The sequence below is a fragment of the Bufo gargarizans genome, chromosome 3 (genome assembly GCF_014858855.1).
Source record: "Bufo gargarizans isolate SCDJY-AF-19 chromosome 3, ASM1485885v1, whole genome shotgun sequence".
Lineage (NCBI taxonomy): Eukaryota > Metazoa > Chordata > Amphibia > Anura > Bufonidae > Bufo > Bufo gargarizans.
In genome coordinates this window covers 374,943,271-374,967,934 of record NC_058082.1, presented here as the reverse complement: position 1 = coordinate 374,967,934, position 24,664 = coordinate 374,943,271, and the positions used below count along the sequence as shown (strand labels likewise).

The 24,664-nt window shown below is 42.6% G+C and overlaps 1 protein-coding gene across 2 annotated transcripts in view; it reads right to left on the bottom strand.

Moving 5' to 3' along the window:
• Positions 1 to 24,664, bottom strand: part of ITPR3 (inositol 1,4,5-trisphosphate receptor type 3) — a 498,562-nt gene that overhangs the window by 408,356 nt on the left and 65,542 nt on the right. For both annotated transcript variants that reach the window (XM_044288135.1, XM_044288136.1), the window contains exons 2-4: positions 19,390 to 19,460; positions 17,191 to 17,312; positions 5,205 to 5,291 (exon numbers count right to left, since the gene is read on the bottom strand). In XM_044288135.1, the coding sequence (XP_044144070.1) occupies positions 5,205 to 5,291; positions 17,191 to 17,312; positions 19,390 to 19,460 (280 nt within the window). The remainder of the gene's footprint in view (positions 1 to 5,204; positions 5,292 to 17,190; positions 17,313 to 19,389; positions 19,461 to 24,664) is intronic.

Below are 24,664 nucleotides of genomic sequence, written 5' to 3'. Positions count from 1 at the left end.
CACTGATGGATTGCAGGGTAGACGAAATGAGCAGTGTATAATGGGAAGGAAAAATGAATCCAGCCAGCAAAGGAGGCAATATGGACGATCACAATACATTAGTAAGTGCCTTGTATTAACTTTCTCTACATGATAAATCCCACTTGCTGAAGTGACACAACCCCTTTAACTGCCTTGTATAGCTATAGCACCTTCAAATTATACAACAATAAAACCCCTTTCAAACAGACAAAGCTAGTATGTGTTCTAGACGGATGGATTACTTATTAAATGGACCACACGCTGGTAGCATCCGTGTGCGGTTCAATTTTCTTACAGACCCAGTGGGGCATATTAACTAAGGCCCGCTTTTTACACCGGTCTTAGTATCCCCTTCTGGGCTGCCATAAGATCCGTCTATTTTATGATGTGGCGTGTGCCTCATCATAAATTAGGCATGTCTATGGCAATCCGTGCGTCTGGAGTAAAAACTTCTAGTTTCTATCTAAATTCGCGCCTGCAATGTAAGTAAATTTGCCGGGGCTGGAGTCCAAGCACTGGCATGGCCCCCGACAAGGCCTGGCCCCTATCCTGCCCAACTGGCGTACACGGAGCAAAACCGGCTGTGCACACAATATTTTTGCACGGCCAGACAGTAAAGGGGATTTGCAACACTTTTTCTATCTAAAAGTGTCGCAAGTACCTTAGTAAATGTGCCATATTCACTTTAGATAATAAGACTTAGGTCTCTTTCACACTACAGTTTTTCTTTTCCGTTTACAGGCCGTTTTTTGAGTTCCGTATACGGTCCGTATACGGAACCATTCATTTCAATAGTTCTGCAAAAAGAAAAAAAAGGAATGTACTCCATATGCATTCAGTTTCCGTATTTCCGTTCAGTTAAAAGATAGAACATGTCCTACTATTGCGCGCAAATTACATTCCTTGGATCCGTTCGAAGGCTGTGGAGTCGGTAGTTAAATACTCCGACTACTTAGTTTTTGGTACTTCCGACTCCGACTCCTCTATATTTAATATGTGAATGTTTATGTGAATATTTAATATTTTATACATTCCTTGAAGGAAAGAAAGGCAACATACATGTCATTACCACAGAATTACTGGCTAAGGGCTCTTTCACACCTGCGTTATTGTCTTCCGGCATAGAGTTCCGTCGTCGGGGCTCTATGCCGGAAGAATCCTGATCAGGATTATCCTAATGCATTCTGAATGGAGTGAAATCCGTTCAGGATGCATCAGGATGTCTTCAGTTCAGGACCGGAACGTTTTTTGGCCGGAGAAAATACCGCAGCATGCTGCACTTTTTGCTCCGGCCAAAAATCCGGAACACTTGCCGCAAGGCCGGATCCGGAATTAATGCCCATTGAAAGGCATTGATCCGGATCCGGCCTTAAGCTAAACGTCGTTTCGGCGCATTGCCAGATCCGACGTTTAGCTTTTTCTCAATGGTTACCATGGCTGCTGGGACGCTAAAGTCCTGGCAGCCATGGTAAAGTGTAGCGAGGAGTGTAGCGTCATCCATGCGCATGGGGCGCTCTGACGTCACTCTGGAGCGCCCCGGGAGCCGCGCGGACTGTAAGTATGCCGCTCCCCCGCTCCTACTATGGCAACCAGGACTTTAATAGCGTCCTGGGTGCCATAGTAACACTGAAAGCATTTTGAAGATCCGTCTTCAAATGCTTTCAGTACACTTGCGTTTTTCCGGATCCGGCGTGTAATTCCGGCAAGTGGAGTACACGCCGGATCCGGACAACGCAAGTGTGAAAGAGGCCTTAAGCTGCTGCCTTCTTCTTTGTGTGCTGATCTTCTGCTGAAGATAGGGCAGTGGGAGGATGCAGGACGGGGCATTTATTTTAAAACATGATTCCTCTAGTAGAATCCCATAGTCATGTTTAAAGTTTAAGCTAACAATCTGAGTTTAAACGTTTTTATAGCCTTAGCTGAATGACAGCAGTTTTTCTAATGGTTTACAGCTTCAGTCTTGAACTATTGACTATCCATTCCCTTCACTTATACAAGTGTCGTGTCCTGAAAAAAACATATTTACTTAATCAGTTATCAGTAAGAGGCTAGGTTAACCATGGGTTAACCATGTTCCCTGTAACAGCGGAAGACAACACAATGGAAAGTATAAGGCCTCTTTCACACGGGCATCATGTTTTTGGCCCGGATAAGATGCGGGTGTGCAAAACATTTTAATGCATTTTGCACGTGAGTGAGAAAAATCTGCATGTTTAGTACCCATACCCGAACTTCTTCACAGAAGTTCGGGTTTGGGTTAGGTGTTGTGTAGATTGCATTATTTTCACTTATAACATGGTTATAAGGGGTTAAAAAAATAAAAATAATTTAACTCACCTTAATCCACTTGTTCGCACAGCCCGGCTTCTCTTCTGCCTTCATCTGTGAGGAAAAGGACCTGTGGTGACATCACGGCGCTCATCACAGGATCCAGCACCATGGTGATGGATCATGTGATGGACCATGTGATGAGCGCAGTGACGTCACCACAGGTCCTTTTCCTCACAGATGAAGGCAGAAGAGAAGCCAGGCTGCGCGAACAAGTGGATTAAGGTGAGTTAAATGTTTTTTGGTTTTTTTTAACCCCTCCAGCCCTATTGTACTATGCATTCTGTATTGAGAATGCTATTATTTTCCCTTATAACCATATTATAAGGGGAAATAATAATGATCGGGTCCACATCCCGATCTTCTCATAGCAACCGTGTGTGAAAATCACACAGCATCCGCACTTGCTTGCGGATGCTTGCGATTTTTACGCAGCCCCATTCACTTCTATGGGGCCTGCGTTGCGTGAAAAACGCACAAAATAGAGCTTGCTGCGATTTTCACGCAATGCACAAGTGAATGGGTCCGGATTCAGTGCAGGTGCAATGCGTTCACCTCACGCCCGTGTGAAAGGGGCCTAAGTATTGCCGCTCCTTAACTGTGCATTGCATGCTATATAGTGAAGCATATGAAAAGCATGCTTCTTCACGGTCACTTAACGTGTTTGTTTTGCGGTAACGTGATGCACTGCATACATTGGCCTTTATTCTTACAGTAGAGAAGTAATTAATTATAACTTTTTGTGAATTGGGACATTTAAACTTGCTTTTTTTATTTTTTATTCCAATTTAAATTTAGTAGGAGTCGGAGTCGGTTAATTTTTGTCGACTCCGACTCCAGGTACCCAAAATTGCCTCCGACTCCACAGCCCTGCTCCGTTCAAGTCAATGGGTCCGCCCCCCAAAAAAAGCAACACATACGGAAATGCATCCATATGTCTTCCATATCCATTCAGTTTTTTGCAGAACCATCTATTGAAAATGTTATGCCTAGACCAATTTTTTTGATGTAATTACTGTATATGCCATACAGAAAAACAGAATGGAAAAACTGAACAGAAACACAAAACGGAACAACGAATCTGTGAAAAACGGACCGCAAAACACTGAAAAAGCCATACGGTCATGTGAAAGAGGCCTCAGGGAAAATCAGGACAAAATGAAATATGCTGCAATTTCTCCACATCATTATTTCGTCCGTGTGCTGTCTATCTAAAATCAGACAAATCTCAGACTGAAAAATCACCCATCTGAAAGTTGCCTAAGGCCGAATGCACACGGCCGTGTTTCACAGCCGCGTGCGGGCCGTGGAACCGCGGCCTGGATCCCTCCTGAGAGCAGGAGCGCACGGCGTCACTGGTTGCTATGACGCCGTGCGCTCCCTGCTGCCGCCGCAATACAGTACTACACTGGTATGATCTATACCAGTGTATTACTGTACTGTGCCGGCAGCAGGGAGCGCACGGCGTCATAGCAACCAGTGACGCCGTGCGCTCCTGCTCTCAGGAGGGATCCAGGCCGCGGTTCCACGGCCCGCACACGGCTGTGAAACACGGCCGTGTGCATGGGGCCTAATGGTGAAACTGCACAGCTCAGATTTACCTGTGGACCAGTACAAAGCAAGTGAATGTGATTTTACAAATCTTCTCCACATGTCAAGGATATTGTAGGAAAAACTAGCATGCAGTGGATTTTCTGATCCACAGCATGCGCATTCTATTGTGCATTTGTTGCAGATTTTCATGTCGGATTTCACCACTTTCAGTGTAGTAGATGTGAAATCCGTGATGAATCAGCAGCACAATCCACACCAAATCCACATGTAGCACATGCATATTTTGCTGCCTATTTACTACAGATTTGTGGAAAGATCTGCGGTAGAAATATTCCGTCACATCTGAACATATTTGTTTTCCATGTTAGTTACGTTTTTTTTCCGGCACCGTAAGCAGAACCATTCACTTCAGTGGGACAACAAAAATGTTTAATTAATCCATGTGCATTGCATGTCCTCATGGCCGTTCCGCAAAAAAACATAACTTGTCCTATTATTGTCTGTATTACAGACAAGGATAAGACTCTTCTATTACATGGCTGGCCCTAGCGTTCTGCAAAATGCAAAATACACACAGCGGGTTTATGTATTTTGTGGATCCACAATTTGCGGACTGCAAAACATCTAACAGTCATGTGCATGAGCCCTTAGACCAGGACTGACAATGTTGGGAAAAAGAAGCTAGACACTACCCATGGTCAGGGTTGGCAACTAGAATTTTTTTTTTTCTGGACAACTTACCCTAAAATCACGGACAGCCAACATTTTTTACAGATAAATTAGAAAACCATAATGAATGATAAAGATTATAAGTAATCCATGTCTATGGCTCAATATACTGATAATACCTCATTACCAGCATTTACTGCAAGCTGCAAAATAATGATACTTACCACCAAAATTATCTAGTCAATTACCACCAGCCTCAGAAAAAAATCACAGACACATCTCTTTTTTTTATCACAGACACAGAAAAATGTTGCCTGTTTTTATGGACTGTCCATAAGTTTCTGGATGGTTGGCAACTCCCTAATAACTTCATTCCAAAAGGATAATGCAGAAAAACCTTTAGACAACCACTCACAAATACATTGAGAATCGGTATTGTGTAAGAGTGCTCTTCGCAAAGAAAATACACAGAATATGAAGAAACTGAAAATCTTTCACAGTAAATCTAGTCTAGATACAGGTGGGGGTGTTTTGGACATTTTCACAGTATACAGTATATTCCCTTATATATTTCCTTAGTTAATTGGAATGAATTGATTGACCTCTCTGAAATTACATAGGACATTACTTACCTGTAATACACTGCCATACTTCACCACCTCACCATGAACCTTCTTATTCTCGGTCTCGTTTTGTTTCTGCTCCATTGTTGCTGCATGCTGCAAATAAGAAGACACAAACTGCTCAAAAACACACAACTTGTCCACACAATAATAAGCATCTGTAAAACTGAAAACAAGTTTCACATTTTACTTAAAGGAGCTGTGACACAGTGAGGGGCTGTGTCTGGCAAGGCAGGTATTTTCCTCCCAACATGTGCGGCTAGGCTGGTTTCCAGCCAGTCCGGGTTTTGGCAGCACCTGGCTGTCCTTAAATAGGCAGCTGGGCTCAGCAGAGATGTCTCAGTTTTTTGGGATCTGAGGCTTTGTGCCGTGCTAGAGGGCTGAGAGCCGCATGCTGGTGAAACAGACCACCTAAAGCCTGCTGTGGACTACTGGAGGCAGAACTGCCAGCAGTTATATAAACTTTCCATTGTGTGTGAACACCAAGACTGCAAAGTTACGCGCTGTTTTGTGCAATTTCCTCAAGTGTAAATAAACACTGACGTTTTGAGTTAAAAACTTGTATTTTGCCTCTGTACTGCACCCATTTACCCTATCTACCAGAACGAAACCCCACAGAACGCACACAAGAAAAAAAGTATAACATGCAAAGTAAAGTTTCTCCATAGATCTATATGCAGTAACATCTGCAAGCTGCTACAGAAAGCATTTTAGCAAAATCCTTCACTCAAATAACTACTGCATCTTCGGCTGAGGACCAACTTTTATCTCTTTCTGTACCTCAGCATGACCTCACAATCAAAACTGGAAGGGGTTGTCTGAGATTTTTCTTTGAAGGGCATCAGAGATTTGTACCTATGAAACTGGCTGACCTGCTGTGCATGCACTTGGCAGCTGAAGGCATCAGTTTTGGTCCCATATTCCTATGTGCCCGCATTGCTGAGAAAAATTATGTTTTAATATATGCAAATGAACCTCTAGGAGCAATGGGGCAGAGCCCATAGGAGTAAGGGCAAAGTTCGCCATTGCTCCTAGAGCCTCTCTATATTACAACATCATTTTTTCTCAGCAATGTGGGCAAATATGAACATGGGACAAGAACAAGAACAGTTGCCTTCAGCTGCCAAGCTCACATGCAACAGGTCAGACATTTCATAGGTACAAACCTCCTGGACAGATGGCCCTTTAAATCCCACTCCCAGCCAGTGGGAGCTGTGTAAAGAGATATCCTTACCTGATCCCCACCTGCTCCTCCAACAGCACGCGACCTAGCAGTGATGTGCCACTGCTGAGGCCAGTCATTGTCAACGGCAGCAGACGTGACCCCGTCTGTGCAGATATTAACAGATAGAGACCAGAAGTAAAGTACAGCAAGCCCAGGAGCTGGAACCAAGGTGGGGAGCAGGCTAGTATGTTTGTCTTCACTGGTCCTGCTGGTTGGGGGATGGATTTAATTTTTTTTTCAGACAACCCCTTTAATGACCATTTATTTCAGTACACACTCACATACCCTGTATATGTGCAGGTATATTACACAATAACAGGACACTGACACTGTTCCAGGTGCCTGTATGGTTACTTAGGGCCTGTTCACATGGCAGTGTAAGCTGTTGGATGTTTGGTGTGGACTCTGCAGCACAATTCAGCAGGGCTGAGAAGTGTCCTTCTCCCAATATTTACTCACTGGGAGGTAGCGCTGCAGTTCACCTGGCCAGTGGTTTTAAACTGTAACTGTATGCGGTGGATTTTGCCTCTACATTTCAAGGTAGCCTAAGGGTCCAATAACACGTTAGCCACGTGGGCCCAGATCCGTTCCGCAATTTTGCGGAACGGGTGCGGACACATTAATTTTCAATGGGGCCGGAATGGATGCGGACAGCACACTTTGTGCTGTCCACATCCCCACTTCCGGATACGCAATTCCGTTCCTGAAAAAAATGCCCGCAACTGCGAACAAGAAAAGGCATTTTCTATTATAGAGCCGCCGATGGGCGGTCCCCGAAATGTAGAACGCACATCGCCGGTGTCCGTGTTTTGCAGATCTGCAATTTGCGGACCGCAAAACACCTACGGACGTCTGAATGGACCCTTAGGAAGGAGTGATTTCTCTGTCTAGGCAAATTTGACATGGTGGGGAAGATGAATGACCAGTCTTCAGAAGTTGTACACAATGTTCTTATACATAACGTTACCCTAATATTAAGTGGGGGGGAGGGATTTATATTTATATATTTAGTATCCCCTAGTATCTATTACAGCAGCACATGTTTTTAACCCAGATTTCCCAGGACCCTGAATATGGTACAATTTAGGAGTGAGGAAGGAGATTTATTTACATAGACTTAGTATTTAGCAGCCCTATTGCAGCTCCACATAATTTGTGTTACCCAGCTTTCCCAAGATATTACAGTGGGATGCGAAAGTTTGGGCAACCTTGTTAATCGTCATGATTTTCCTGTATAAATTGCTGGTTGTTACGATAAAAAATGTCAGTTAAATATATCATATAGGAGACACACACAGTGATATTTGAGAAGTGAAATGAAGTTTATTGGATTTACAGAAAGTGTGCTATAATTGTTTAAACAAAATTAGGCAGGTGCATAAATTTGGGCACCACAAAAAATAAATTAAATCAATATTTAGTAGATCCACCTTTTGCAGAAATTTCAGCCTCTAAACGCTTCCTGTAGGTTCCAATGAGAGTCTGGATTCTGGTTGAAGGTATTTTGGACCATTCCTCTTTACAAAACATCTTTAGTTCATTCAGGTTTGATGGCGTCCGAGCATGGACAGCTCTCTTTAAGTCACACCACGGATTTTCAATTATATTCAGGTCTGGGGACTGAGATGGCCATTCCAGAACGTTGTACTTGTTCCTCTGCATAAATGCCTTAGTGGATTTTGAGCAGTGTTTAGGGTCGTTGTCTTGTTGAAAGATCCAGCCCCGTCACAGCATTAGATTTGTCACTGATTCCTGGACATTGGTCTCCAGAATCTGCTGATACTGAGTGGAATCCATGCGTCCCTCAACTTTGACTAGATTCCCAGCCCCTGCACTGGCCACACAGCCCCACAGCATGATGGAACCACCACCATATTTTTCTGTAGGTAGCAGGTGTTTTTCTTAGAATGCTGTGTTATTTTTCCTCCATGCAAAACGCCCCTTTTGTGGGCAGAGAAAAGGCTTCCTCTGCATCACTCTCGCATACAGCATCTCCTTGTGTGAAGTGCGCCGAATGGTTGAACGATGCACAGTGACTCCATCTGCAGCAAGATGATGTTGTAGGTCTTTGGTGCTGGTCTGTGGGTTGACTCTGACTGTTCTCACCATTCGTCGCTTCTGTCTATCCGAGATTTTTCTTGGTCTGCCACTTTGAGCCTTAACTTGAACTGAGCCTGTGGTCTTCTATTTCCTCAATATGTTCCTAACTGTGGAAACAGACATCTGACATCTCTGAGACAGCTTTCTGTATCCTTCCCCTAAACCATGATGGTGAACAATCTTTGTCTTCAGGTCATTTGAGAGTTGTTTTGAGACCCCCATGCTACTCTTCAGAGAAAATTAAAAGAGGAGGGAAACTTACAATTGACCCCCTTAAATACTCTTTCTTATAATTGGATTCACCTATGTATGTATGTCAGGGGTCACTGAGCTTACCAAGCCAATTTGAGTTCCAAATTGGAATCAATAAAATGACAACAGTGCCCAAATGTATGCACCTGCCTAATTTTGTTTAAACAATTATAGCACACTTTCTGTAAATTCAATAAACTTCATTTCACTTCTCAAATATCACTATGTGTGTCTCCTATATGATATATTTAACTGACATTTTTTATCGTAACAATCAAAGATTTATACAGGAAAATCATAACGATTAACAAGGTTGCCCAAACTTTTGCATCCCACTGTATATGGCAAATCTGTCAAGTAGTGCTATAGTATGGAGGATTTGTCAGGGAGATACTTACTCAGCCAGGCTCCTGGATAGAAAATCAAGCTAGGTATTGTATACTACTGGGGATTTACCAATTCATAAGCAGGCTGAACTGGCATTCTGCATTTGGAAAAGCTGGGTCACAATGGGGTGTGGTGATGTAAAATACAAACAGTGCTGCCTTGGTACTGTGTGAATCTTTCATATGGTACCAGGGCACCATAATCCTGTGTCACTGATGTAATTCCACAGTGCTGTCATTCAGCTTCTCCAAGACTTGGATGGCATTTATCACTACATAACTTGGAAATGTGGAATTCAGCAAAGCTAGGTGACAGGAATGTCATAGAGACCATACTTGCTACATTCAGTACACACTATTCATACATATAGACATGCTACCTCACATTTTAAAGTTACAGAAAGGCCAATCTCCCCAAAGAGAGGAAATTTCGGAATTATCTCTGCAAATAGGCAGAGCTGCCATTCAAATGTCTAGAATTACAAAATCCTCTCATACAGGAAAAACAATACAACATTATCGCAAAGAGATGTACAAACTAAAACTACACATCGACGACCTCGAAAATAGATCACGTCGTAATAACATTAGAATCAAAGGTCTGTCCGAGACGGTTTTAGACAAGGATATTCATGCTGTTCTCACCCAGATTTTTAACTAACTTTTACAGCAAGATGAAAAGACGGAGCTTTTAATTGAAAGGGCTCACCGAGTCTTTAGACCAAAACATATACAGAGTGACAGCCCGAGGGACGTTCTTTGCTGTCTTCAAAGTTTCCGTACTAAAGAAGCTATCCTGCAAAAATCTTGTATAGCCAAAAAGATTGAATGGGAGGATCAAGAGATAACACTTTATCAGGATATCTCAAGATATACTCTATATGTCAGAAGTGTTCTCCAGCCACTCACGAGGGAGCTACGTGAGAAGGGAATCAAATACCGCTGGCTGTTCCCGCTGGGTTTGCTGATCTCCTCTCAGAACAGAACTTTCACTATTAAGACACCTGAGGACCTCCCTATGGTTTTACCAAAAATTGACCTTATGCATATACAGATTAAAGATTGGACCACGATGGGAGACGAAGAAGCCCCCTTTCCCACTCTTCCTAAGGGAGACGACTGGCACTCCGTGACTCCTACGCAAGTCAAAAAATCCAGAGCGTTGGACCAGTCTTTTCCCAAGACTCCATACAAGAATCGTAGATCTCTGAGTGGTGACTGAGATAGACTTCTTGCACATACCACTATTCTTTATACATAAGTATTATGTATGTCTCGTAATGCTATATAAGTAATGCTTATGTAACTCATGTTGTAGTTGCTTAAGGAATTTTTTCTCATTTTCTCCATTTTCAAGCTATTTTGTTTCCTGTTTCTCTTTCTTTTTATTCATACCCATGTTGAATGATAAATAATTCAAATTTATGGTGATATCTTTATTTTCACAGGCATCGGGGACATGTGCCGATTCTGTCCCTTACCCATATACAGTAACATTTGAAATAATTTTGCTTTTCCCGTGCATAGTCTCTTGTCCTGCACGGGACGATCAAAATTATTAATATCTTGAGGGAGTTTTCTCTTCCCCCCCCAGAGATCTCCCTCCATAGAAGCCATTTTACACTTGGACGACTACCGGGCACAGAGCACTGCTGTACTGATGCTCGTTTTTGAGATGTGCAGCGTCAAACGTTTATGTTTTAGGTTGATTATGTTTATTTTCACTGTTCTGTTGAACTGTGATTTATTTGTCACATGTAAGAGCATAACTTTGTTACTTGTCTTACTATGCAGGAGCTTATAGTTGTATCATACAATGTCAACGGATTTAACATACCACAAAAGCGGTCGCAGATCCTGAGGTACCTAAGGGACAAGAAGGTTGGTGTTGCCATGATTCAGGAAACACATTTTAAAAAGTCTTACACTCCCCAATCTAAGCATAAGACTTATACACAATGGTATAATGCTAACACCCCACTTAAAAGAAACAAAGGAGTCTCTATTCTAATCAATAAGCAACTAGAGTTCAAAGAGAAAGATAAAATTATTGATTCAGAGGGTAGATTTATTCTTTTGAAGGGATGGGTGGGAGAAGAACTCATCACCTTTGTCAATATCTATGTCCCAAATAGGGAACAAGTTGGGTTCTTGAGACTTGTCTTTGGTCTGGTCGACTCCTTTTACAAAGGCAAATTGGTATTGGGCGGAGACTTCAATATTTCCATGGAACCGAATGTTGATACCTCCAAAGGTAAAACCTCTGTTCCATACAGCAAACTTAAAAAGATAAAAAAAATGCTACATGATAGACAGCTAGTGGATGCGTGGAGATTTTATAACCCTGGGGATAGAGATTATTCATATTTTTCCACAGTACATAATCAATACTCACGGATAGACCAAATATATGTAAAACAAAACTCACTTGATACAATTTGTGGAGCTAAGTATGATTATTTTTTGCATTCGGATCATGCCCCACTTATTGTTACTTTATCTGCTGTAGACAAAAGTACAGCAGATAATTGGCGACTTAACGATACCCTGATAACATCAGAACCGGACTGTAATTTTATTGCTTCCCAAATTAAATTTTTCTTTGAGGAGAACAATAAGGATGACATTTCCTGGGCTACCCTCTGGGAGACACATAAGGCTGTTATTAGGGGATATCTGATGCAGATTGGAGCGCCGAAAAAAAGAGAAAAGAGGCAAAATATTCTAGATTTAACAACTAAAATACAAAGGCTAGAAAAATCACATAAGTCGTCCTGTTCTAAAGATACCGAAAGGGAGCTTATGCAATCTAGAATGGAACTTAAAGAAACCTTAAATAAGGAATCCGAAAGATATTTGTTTATGAGTAAGTTTAAACATTTCATTCACGCGAATAAATGTGGAAGGGATTTAGCCAAATTAACCCAGAAACAAAGAAATAAATTCACTATCCACAAAATTAGAAACGAAAATGGCAATATGGAGCAATTAAGTGATAGGATAGCGGTGGTTTTTCGCAACTTCTATAGTAAACTTTATAATTTGTAAGCTAACGAACTGGTCTCAAACCCGACAGATGCGGCCATTGAAGACTATCTTGAGCAGATAAATCTGCCATGCCTCAATAAGATTCAAAAAGAACAATTAGAATCCCCCTTTTCCCAGACCGAAATAGAAGAAGCAATCACTAAGTTACCATCTGGTAAGTGCCCGGAATCTTTTATTATAAGAAATAAAGGGAAATCCTGGTACCCCACATTACTAAATACTTCAATGAAGTCGGTCTCTCTAATAATTTTAGACAAGAAACAATGATGGCTAATATTACACTTATCCCTAAGGAGGACAAAGATCCCACTTTATGCCCAAATTACCGTCCGATTTCACTTCTAAATAATGACTTGAAAATCTACGCCAAAGTCCTGGCAAATAGAATGCAGAATATTTTACCTTCAATTATAAATCCGGAGCAGGTGGGCTTCATGCCTGGAGGGGAAGCCAAGGACAATATTATGAAGGCCTTGTTAGGCATTGAGTATTGTAAGAAAAATAAAATACCCTTGGCTTTTATTTCAACCGAGGCTGAGAAAGCTTTCGATAGGCTTAACTGGAACTTTCTTTTGGTTACCCTCTCCAGGTTTGGTCTTCCCGTTTCCGTCATTCGAAAAATACAAGCCTTGTACACCACTTCATCCGCACGGGTATTAGTAAATGGGTCTATTTCTCAGGACTTTCGGATCCAAAATGGCACTAGGCAGGGGTGTCCGTTATCTCCCCTTCTATTTATTATTTCCCTGGAACCTCTTTTAGCCAAAGTCAGACAGAATAATAACATATCAGGTTTGAAAACGGGCAGTTTTACCCATAAGTCTGCAGCTTATGCAGATGATATACTGTTTTTTGTCACTGATCCGCTTACTTCTATTCCAACTCTTCTTACGGAGCTGGACCAATTTGGTACTTTATAATTTTTTTAAATCAATTTAACCAAATCCACAATTTTTTATGTGAACATAAACACCCGTACATGGGATATACAATAAAATCAATCAGTAGCCTTAAGCCTACAGTTACACATTTCAAGTACTTGGGTGTCAACATCTCAAATAACCTGAATGACCTTTACCGATTGAACTTTGCTACTCTCATGCAAAAGATAAAAGCAGTTAGAGCCTACAATAACCCAAAAACAGTACCTCACTCCCCAACCTACTGCAACTTGTACAAAAAAAAGAACAAGGATTTTTTCAAGGTAAAAAATCTCATTTTATTCAATATAAATCACATGATCATTACAGGTATTGCTCAAATGGGACAGGACATGGAGACTGAGCCACAAGGGGCTATACAATGTGGAGAATCACAATGGGGGATAATGTGACCATACCCAGCAGAGAACAACAATTTACCAGAGGCCGTGAGCAAAAGTGTAGTTGCGGGTGCGAATGCTGATCCCCTAGTATAAAACAACTACTGACTATTGCTCACAACCTCTATACTGCTATCAAAAGGAAGATTCTTTCTTTTGTTTGGAAGAGAGGGCAGAACCGCCTATGGTTTGATACTTTGACTAGACCAAAATATAGGGGTGGACTTTGTCTGATATTGGTAAATATAGCACTGCTGTGACCCTGACAAGAATTAAGGAATGGAATGTCTTTCCATCGAGAAAACTCTGGGTAGATTTGGAAGAGGGATGTTCTCCATGCCCCCTCCATTACCTGATCTGGAAGACTAAGAATAATAAACATTTATACGCTAAAATTGATAATCCCTACACCAAGCATGCCATTCACGCTTGGCACAGTTTTATCAAGAAACATGCTATTTCATCTCCTAACTGCCTGGAACTCCCCTTGCTGGCCTTGATTCCAAACAGTTTGAGATTGGTTAGGAGTAGAATCGTCTCTCTCCCAATGGCTATATGCTGCCATTGAAAGCTCTATATTTAGCTGCCTCTCCACTGGAACACGCAAAATACCTGGAAAGTGGTGATTTCCCCCAATTTTCTAGGAAGGAGTACGACCAGATCCTGAAGCATCTCTCAGTGCTAAATCCTCGATTCATGACTCTAGACAGTGTTCATGATCTTACTAAATTGATGTTGAATAAGACTCCCATAAGCCACGGAATATCTAGGTTTTATTCCATTATCAATAGTACGGTACCTCCTCCACCATACCTGTCTAGCTGGTCGACTGAGCTAAAAAAAACATTTAATGAACAAGAAACCATGTCAATTCTACATTCTTCTATTCCTAAAGTTACGTCTACTAGACTCCAAGAGTCACACTATAAGCTAGTTTCTAGGTGGTACAGGACTCCTGTCATTCTAAACAAAATGAATCCGGAAATTTCCGCGCTCTGCTGGAGGTGCGGTGATGGAATCGGGTCTATAGCACATATATGTTTTTTTTGCTCTAAAATTGCGCCCCTGTGGCAAAAATGTAATCAAATACTTACAGAAGTATATGGGTCACAAGTAGAGGTAGATGCAGAACTGGTTCTGCTTGGATTGTATAACAAAAAACACAATCTCCTTAAAGACCGTTTGTTTCCTTTCTTATTTGCGGCATTGAAAACCATAATTCCCAGACACTGGCTGAGCGTGGAGATACCGACTGTTCAGGATTGGATGGAGGAGGTCTTAACTATTAGCCGCTTCGAAAAACTTAGGTGGACTATTGCCGGCAACCCCAAAAAGTACCTCGGGATCTGGACCAAGTGGTGTGATTATGTTTCCTCTGACAAAGTATCTAAGTATTTTGACTGAAATATTCTTTATACATTTGATTTCTACTTATTTTTTCCTTACTGTTTTGAATTATCTAACGAAACATGTGACAACTTTCTTTTTTTTCCTTTACTGTTTGACCCCTTGTTTTGTTTCCCTTCCCTTTTCCCTTTCCTTTCCCTTTCCTACCTTTCCTCTCACCATTTTACAAGTCAGTTTTCGAAATGATTTTATATAGAATTTTCCGATTGATTCTCATGTTCGATATGTGCTTTAAAATTAGGAAGTATTATTCCTGTGATGACTTAACAGGATATAACGCAAACAAATTTGCACTTGTAATGGTGATATTTACCTCATTTTATACCTTGTTAAGATTGTATTGATCTTATTATATCTGTTAATAAAAACAAAATTTACAAGAATTACAAAATCCATTTTGTACAATTGGTAACTAGGAGATTCCTACCAACATAATGGCCATACCTACTGAGGAGACAAATAGTATGCGGCCTAAACCCAGCCCCCTCTTCCTACATTGCCTGCCTCACGTGCACTAGCATAAACAGCTTTTCTATTTTATTCATATGATATGCAATTGTGATATAGGACAAAACAAGAGCAAGAAAAATATAGCCATATAACCATGACATGTTTTGCTCGCTATTCTTCCTTTTTGTTTGCATTCTCTGCTCTGTGTTTTTTTAAGGTGGGTATATAACCTAGATCTCCTTTGGTCAGCCAGTATTCCTCTCTCTCCATAAACATGGAGAGTAGGCTCAGTTAAGAATGTTTGTGTATTCAATATGGACATCTGGTGACATCTTAGAGAACAAAAGATGTTAAAATCCAACAGCCTGATCTTTTTCCCCCCATATATCTGTCATCAGTGTAGAGTTGGGACAACCCACATAGACTTCAGGTAGTTGGCCAGACATGGCGAAAATGGCTGGTCCAGCTGACATTCATTTAATATTACTTCCTACCTTTTATCTTCTATCCTCAGAAGAAGGGATAACTAACTGATCGGTGGGGGTCCAACAGCTGAAGTCCTATGTTCCTGTCCTGATGGAGAGGCAGGCCAAGCAGTATAACTGGATCACTGGGCAATGGAAAAAACATTGCCTGCCCAGATGAATTCAAATTTCTATTCCCCCAAACCAATAGGAGGGTCTGAATTTGCTATAAGCAGCATGAAACAATGAACCCTGTCAGGTGTCAACAGTTCAGGCTGGTGGAGGTCAGGTCATGGTGCACGGAATGTTTTGTTGACTGGGTCCTCTGATAGCAGTGGATGGAAATTTGGTTAGTACGGATTACTTCACAGTTTCCAGATCTTAATCCTATACAGCATCTATGGGACAGGGTAGAGATAGCTGTTCAGAGCATCTCTATGTAACTTGTGGCAACTAAGAGAAACTATTCTGTCCACATGGACCAATATTTTTGCAGAAACATTTCAATGCCTACTGGCATATATTCAACCCTGAATTGCTGCCGTTCTGAAGGTGTTCTGGAGGTATAATATGCTACTAGATAGGTGTTCATAATAAAGTGGCCATTCTGTGTACATGCTTATTGTTAATTATATTTATGAAAATTGGAGGGTAGTTTCTATAATTCCATTAAGAACACTATAAACATGCTCACTGCCATTATACATAATTAATCAGAGCTATACCCCAAAATATTTCACAAATAAGTATAGCAATGACATCACACAACCTACTTAGTCTACTTTCACACTTGGGTTTTGGGTTTCCGTTTGTGAGATCCGTTCAGGGCTCTCGTAAGTGGTCCAAAACAGATCAGTTTTGCCCTAATGCATTCTGAATGGAAAAGGATCCGCCCAGAATGCATTGGTTTGCCTCCGATCAGTCTCCATTCTGCTCTGGAGGCGGACACCAAAACGCTGCCTGCAACGTTTTACTGTCCATCTGAAGAAGCAGAGCCAAGCGGATCCGTCCTAGCACACAATGTAAGTCAACAGGGACGGATCCGTTTTCTCTGACACAATCTGGCACAATAGAAAACGGCTCTGTCGACCACTGACTTTCAATGGTGTTCAAGACAGATCCGTCATGGCTATAGAAGTCATAATACAACCGGATCCCTTCATGAAGGATGCATGTGGTTGTATTATTGTAACGGAAGCGTTTTTGCAGATCCATGATGGATCTGCAAAAAAAGAAACTAGTGTGTAAATAGCCTTACACTATAATACAGCAAAAACTAGAGCACAAGAGATATAGCTAATTGCCTCATGCCAAGCTGCTTCTAGTGTTGTTTGCATGTTACCTGAAGCTTCTGGAGAAGAAGGACATCTGAGATCTTTTCCTTTTCCTGTTTGGCCTGCTTAGCCTTCCAATATTGCTTCTGAGCAGAATATCTATTCATAGGACAGACTTTAAACAGGCAGTCTATAGAAAATAAAAAGACACAAGCTTTAAATATATAGCAGAATGACATATGTATTTATATTTAAAGGGATTCTGTCACCTCGTTTTCGGCTATAGAGCTGCGGACATGCACTGCTAGATCGCCGCTAGCATGTCTGCAATATACCGGTCCTATAGGGCTGTGTCCTTTTATTTTGTTTAAAAAATAATTTGTTTAGAGATATGTAAATTAGCTTTGTAAGGCCTCTTTCACACTTGCGTTGTCCGGATCCGGCGTGTACTCCACTTGCCGGAATTAAACGCCGGATCCGGAAAAACGCAAGTGTACTGAAAGCATTTGAAGACGGATCCATCTTCAAAATGCTTTCAGTGTTACTATGACAGCCAGGACGCTATTAAAGTCCTGGTTGCCATAGTAGGAGCGGGGGAGCGGTATACTTACAGTCCGCGCGGCTCCCGGGGCGCTCCAGAATGACGTCAGAGTGCCCCATGCGCATGGATGACGTGCCATGCGATCACGTCATCCATGCGCGTGGGGCGCCCTGACGTCACTCTGGAGTGCCCCGGGAGCCGCACGGACGGTAAGTATGCTGCTCCCCCGCTCCCCGCTACACTTTACCATGGCTGCCAGGACTTTAGCGTCCCGGCAGCCATGGTAACCATTGAGAAAAAGCTAAACGTTGGATCCGGCAATGCGCCGAAACGACGTTTAGCTTAAGACCGGATCCAGATAAATGCCTTTCAATGGGCATTAATTCCGGATCCGACCTTGCGGCAAGTCTTCAGGATTTTTGGCCGGAGCAAAAAGCGCAGCATGCTGCGGTATTTTCTCCGGCCAAAAAACGTTCCGTTCCGGAACTGAAGACATCCTGATGCATCCTGAACGGATTTCACTCCATTCAGAATGTATTAGGATAAAACTGATCAGGATTCTTCCGGCATAGAGCCCCGACGACGGAACTCTATGCCGGAAGAAAAGAACGCAGGTGTGAAAGAGCCCTAAGAAGCCCAAGGGGATGTACGAACCTCCCTGGTGCCCAGCCACGCGCCCCTGTGAAGGAACCCAGCACCGTCTATGTCCTCCGAATCTCCTCCTTTCGTCACAGTTAGATTGCCGTAATCTCGCGATGCTTCAGTGCCGGTATAGTGTTCCTTCCCTGTGCTGGCATCAGCCCCAGGGAAGGAACTGTGCATGCGCAAGCTCGCGCATCGCGAGATTACGGCAATCTAACTGTGACAAAAGGAGGAGATTCGGAGGACATAGATGGTGCTGGGGTCCTTCACATGGGGCATGGCTGGGCACCAGGAAGGTTAGTGCAGCCCCTTGGGCTCCTTACAAAGCTCATTTACATATCTCTAAACTCATTTTTTTTAACAAAATAAAAGGACACAGCCCTATAGGACCAGTATATATCTAGCAGTGCATGTCCGCATCTCTATAACCGAAAACGAGGTGACAGAATCCCTTTAAAAGATGTGAATGCCTTGAGGATAACTTCCGTTTCTATCTCCTTTGAAATATAGGTAGACATGTAAAGGTGTTGGCCCATGAACAACACTTGTCACTTATCCATAGGTTAGATGATAAATATATAATCACTGGGAGTCCAACACAAGAAAGGGGCCCTCAAATTCCCTGTATGAATGGAGTGGTGGTGCACATACGTGACCACTGCGCTATGCACTTCAATGGTCCTGGCAGAGATATACTCAGCATTTCTGTACTCCGCATTCCCATAGACAGTAAATGCAGTAGTAGCCATAATGTTCTATTCTCACATGGGAATTAGGAACCTCGATTCTCATTATCACTGTTCGTAGATGATGAATGGTGCTCAGGGGCCAGACTGTTTCAGGCAGCCATGTTCTCAAAGTTATGTCTTTAGGTAGAAGGTCACCTTCTTCCCAGAAATCCAGAGGAACATTGCCTGGACTATTAGACTCATCAAGCCAATTAAGGCATTTTCTATAAGTACCCCAAAATGTCTTTAGGTATACACGCTTGAAAATGAGAAATCATTCTTCAAATACCGTTTTTGAGACAAATATGAGTGAAAACATTTCCAAAGAATATACAAATGAGTCATGTCATCCTCACCTCTGAATTTTTTGGGCGGGTTATCTAGATCTCCTGCAGCAGGCTCCACCACACATCTGTCATCAACCAAACTGCAAGAAAAAGTGATGAAACAAAAATAAAAAAATAGACCATACCAACAGCATAACAAAAACGGTAAGTGGAAAGTCACCCAAGTAACTTTGCCCTATAATATTGCTAGGCATATGTCTTTCTGTCTCTGTTGGCAAGATGTTAGGCCATCTTGCCTTTGAAGATGCTAAAAATGAGTCTGGAACCCATCTAGCTCTGGGCACCAAATTGGCTGGAGGGCAGGACACACTGATAACATTATCTGTTAAACATCTGATTTGGAAAAGCAGATATAGGTGTGTTTGCCAAGGAAAACTTTTGAAAAACCCACCTGAATATGTGTGTGGGGGGGGGGGGGGGGGGTCTGAGTATGGAACTTCACTCCCGCTCCGTGGTCACATGACACAAATAAATCCTTGATGCAAAAAAAATGTATGCATGCGTCGAAATACTCGCTTCAAACGAGAAATTGTTTCAGCCCTACTCTCCTCTGTACTTCTTCTAACTCCAGGACATCCTTTTTATGAACTGGTGCCCAGTACTGAGCATATTCCAGTTGAGGCCACGCAACACTTTGTATAGTGCCAATATTACATCCCTGTCCCGCGAGTCCATACCTCTTTTAATACAAGATAAAAATACTGTTGGCCTTAGAGGCATTCCTTCATTCAAGCTTTGATTTGGTAATGAGCCAAGCCACAACTATGCACACAAAAACTGCATGTTTTAACAAATGTATCTGTTAACTTCAATCCATAGTTTGTATGGCAACAATGCTAACCCATAAGCTTTGTGAAAAAAATTAGCAAATCCTCATGCTCTAAATGAGGAAATCTGAAACAAAAATCTATAGTTTGTTAATAAGATTTAATATAAGTTATAGTCCTTACAGTGCAACATCTGGCCTCTGAGCCAAGAATGCTGCAAACCCACATTATGGAAATGCTCCTAAATTGTTAGGCCACACACCGTGGCCACGCTGCAAGAGTCTAATACCAAGGCCATACAAGCTACAGCAAGATCATATCAACTAATTAGATCAAAAAAGTTTATTTGGTGTTCAGTATTAAAGGGCATGTGGTTTTGTGAGTTACCATACCGCCATCAACAATGATGCCGTAAGCAGTCGTGATTTCTTTAAAGGGATTGTGAATAGTAATGCTAACTAATGACCTATTCAAGGGGTAGGTTATCAATATCAGACCAGCGAGGGTCCGAAACCCAGCACACCCGTCAATCAATTGCTTGAAAGGTACTTGTCACGGAAGGTGAGGGAAGGGAAGCAAACAAAACACAACAAAATTACACAAAACAGCAGGCAGGCCCCCACAGCTAGGGACCAGGGAAAGGTCACCACCTGATACTCCCTGAGCCCCCTGGTTGCTACCAACATGAACAAATCTCGATGGTAGAAGTGTTCATGCACTCGAACCTAAGCCCTCCTGCAACCTATACAAACCCTTAGCTAGGGAGCAGGAGATAAGACAACCGGTTCCTTGCAGATGAAGGAACCCGTGTCTACCTAAGGCCTAGCCCGTACAAACAACAGAAGGGAAGAAAGGAGGACTTGTTGAACTGGGAGCAGGAGATCCACAAAACACCAGCAGCGAACTCCAGGAGAAACTATAAACCGCAAGGGCTATAGTGAGAGGCAGGTATAAATAGTATCACTAACAAACTAATGGGCAGAACCTGTGAGGGGGTGGGATCCCCCAAAGCCACAACAAAGCAATCTGTCAGATAGAATCACATGCAGCAAGTCTGATAGATCTTTTCAGATCACTCACAGAGCAGGGCGTGACAGTACTTGTGCGAGCGCTGCCTTTTTTTCATTGTTTACCTGCACGCTGTCTGCATTGCAGAGGTGGTGCAGTGTAATTCCTCTCATATTCACTTGAATGGAATGAACATCTGTACCGCCACTAAAATCTAGGCAGTGTGCAGGTAAACAATGAAGAGGATGCAGCACTCGCACAAGCGCTGCATCCTGTTATCCTGTTCAAACAGCTGATTGCCTAAGGTACCAGGTGTCAGGCCTCCAACAATTTGACAGTGATGACCTATCCTGGCTCATCAATATCTGCAGCCCGGACAACCCCTTTAAAGTGGTGAGATGAGAAACTCCCCAAATTTGCACTAGGAATGTATCATGCTGCCAATTTAAATTGGCTTTAATGCTCTTGGCCTTTGGCAGTTTCAACAGCTTTTCCATGTTTTATACATTATGACATCCTGCATCTGAACAAAGGATCTTCTTTTCCCTGGAAATTAAAGTTCTTCATGAGTATTACTTTTGTTAGAAAATTACCAGAGTATAATACAATTCTTATCCAAATCTGTGCCATCAAAAAACATAACTGTAATCCCTCATTTAAGGGGAACCTGCCATCAACTTGATGCTGCCCATACTAACTGCAGCATAAAGTAGAGACAGGTGAGTTGATTTCAGCGATTTGTCATTTAAAAGTTAAAAGAAAGTGGTTGCCGAGAAACAACATCACAACCATTGCAGACTGGGCCTGGAAACGAGTCACGGCCACCTGAGAAGAGTCATGGTTATTCAGGAATTTTTGCTCTCCCTGCCCACCCGCTGGTGACTGACAGTCTTCTACCTAGTTTTCTCCCTTTCTCTCTAGTAGAGAACTTCCAACCATCAGCAGATTGGCGTGGAGAGCAGGAGATTATGAATAACCATGACTCTTCTCAGGTAGAGTTGATTGTTTTCAAGGCCTGTGCCGCAGTGATTATGATGCTGGCTCTCCGCAACCACTTACTTTTAGCTCATGAGTGACACACCGCTGAAATCATCATTTCTGTCACTATTTTATGCTGCCCTCAGTGAAGTCAGCATAAAGTTGATAACAGGTTCTGAGCTAGAGAAAGCCCCTCTAAAGAGATGTTGGGAAGACAAAATAATTTCAATTTTAAAACCAGTCATGGACCCACTGTCACCTGCGAGTTATAGACTACTAAATATGGAGATTGCTCATAGATATTCTTATTTCCCCTGGATCAGGTAGGCTGCAATCCATCAGTGGTGGTCGTGCTTGCACAATATAGGAAAAAGGACCAGCCTATGCGCACTCCCGGCCACCAGAGAGGCCAGCACTTTTTCCTATAGTGTGCAAGCATGGCCACCACTGATGGATTGCAGGGTGGTCGTAACCATGGAAACAGGAAGTATATAATGCGATGGAAGAATGAATCTAGCCAGCAAATAAGTCAATATGGACAATCACATTAGTACAGGAAAAGGATGCCTGAGATTAATCAAAAATTTAAAGGAGAAACACAATATAAACTCAGAATGTCTCTCATTTACAGGATTACAATGGATCTTGCAACCCGCTGGCAGTATGGATAGACATAAATGTCTCCTCCGCTGTGAAGCAGAATGGATCGTGGGTTGACCTTCTATCCCATCATGCCTTGAAAAAGCATCTCTGTAGGCGAACCGGCTGTAGGCTTTATCTGATTGTACCACTTGAGCTACCCCTTAGCGCTGTTTTAAGGAATTGAAATAAAATAAACTTTTATGGCCTGGTGAGTGCTCTGGATCTATTTTTTTCTTTCTATTGGATTTTGCTTATGCCCTCTTTGTTCCACTGAGTAAAAACCAAACACAGCTCTGCTGTTCTATCTGAAATGTACTGGTGCCGACCATGCTCGTTTGATTGGCCATTCTAAGTTAGTCTAGCGTAGCTAGAAATGACTGGGCCCCACAGCAAATTTTTGAATGGGGCCCCCCTGACCCAGTAATTTTTACAACCTCTTCCTTTCATGCCGCCCCCATTTCTGTGGCTAGTAAAGATCGCTCTCTCAGACCAGGCCTGGCAGCTGTTCCATCCAATTTCTACACTGTCTATACTGTCACTGTATATAATTTAATTGTGTAATACTGTTGAGGGGGCCCTGACAAAATCTTTTAGTCCGCTTCCTCCTCCTGGATGGGCCCCTTCTGGGTCAGGGCCCCGAAGCAGCTGCTTCCCCTATAGCTATGCCCCTGGCGACAGAGAACATTCTTTGTTTATGGTGGGAATGTCCCAAACTTGAAAAATTCTGAGAGGGACTTTTTGGAGTGGTCTCTAAATTTAATTGTAGGGTCATCCCAACTCTCCCAGGACTGGAATTACTAGACCTTTCTACGCAGATTCTTCCAACTAGGTGGAGATGGGTGGTCTACCATGTTTTTACCACCAGGAGCTAAAAAGCAAAAAATAAATAAAAAAATTTAGAGGGGTGTAGTAACTTTTACATTAGACAAGGTAATATTTTAGATTAAACAGTTTCTGTCGATTGAGAGTGTATGAGCGCATATGATATATTTCAAGTGAGAACCCTAAAGAGTAAGTTGACTGGATGGAGAACTTTCCAGATTTGGCAAAACATTTTGTTCCTATTAGGCCTCATGCACACGACCGTTGTGTGCATCCATGGCCGTTGTGCCGTTTTCCGTTTTTTTTTACTTTCAATGGGTCAGTGGAAAAATCGGAAAATGCACCGTTTTGCAGCCGAGACCGTGATCCGTGTATCCTGTCCATCAAAAATATATGACCTGTCCTATTTTTTTGACGGACAACGGTTCATGGACCCATTCAAGTCAATGGGTCCGTGAAAGAACACGGATGCACACAAGATTGGCATCCGTGTCCGTGATCCGTGGCCGTAGGTTACTTTCATACAGACGGATCACTTCGTGAAAACTCAGATCCGACAGTATATTCTAACACAGAGGCGTTCCCATGGTGATGGGGACGCTTCTAGTTAGAATATACAACTGTGTAGATGACTGCCCCCTGCTGCCTGGCAGCACCCGATCTCTTACAGAGGGGTTGTGATCCGTACAATTAACCCCTCAGGTGCTGCACCTGAAGGGGTTAATTGTGCGTATCATAGCCCCCTGTAAGAGATCTGGGGCCGCCAGGCAGCAGGAGGCAAGACCCCCCTCCCTCCCCAGTTTGAATATCATTGGTGACCAGTGCGGCCCCCCTCCCTCCCTCTATTGTATTAATAACATTGGTGGCACAGTGTGCGCACTGCCCCCCCCTGCCCCCCCTCCCTCTATTGTAATAAGAACAATGGTGGCCAGTGTGCGGCCTACCCTCCCTCCCTCTAAAGTAATAAGAACAATGGGGGCCAGTGTGCGGCCCCCCCTCCCTCTATAGTAATAAGAACAATGGTGGCCAGTGTGCGGCCTCCCCTCTCTCCCCCCCCTTCCCTGATC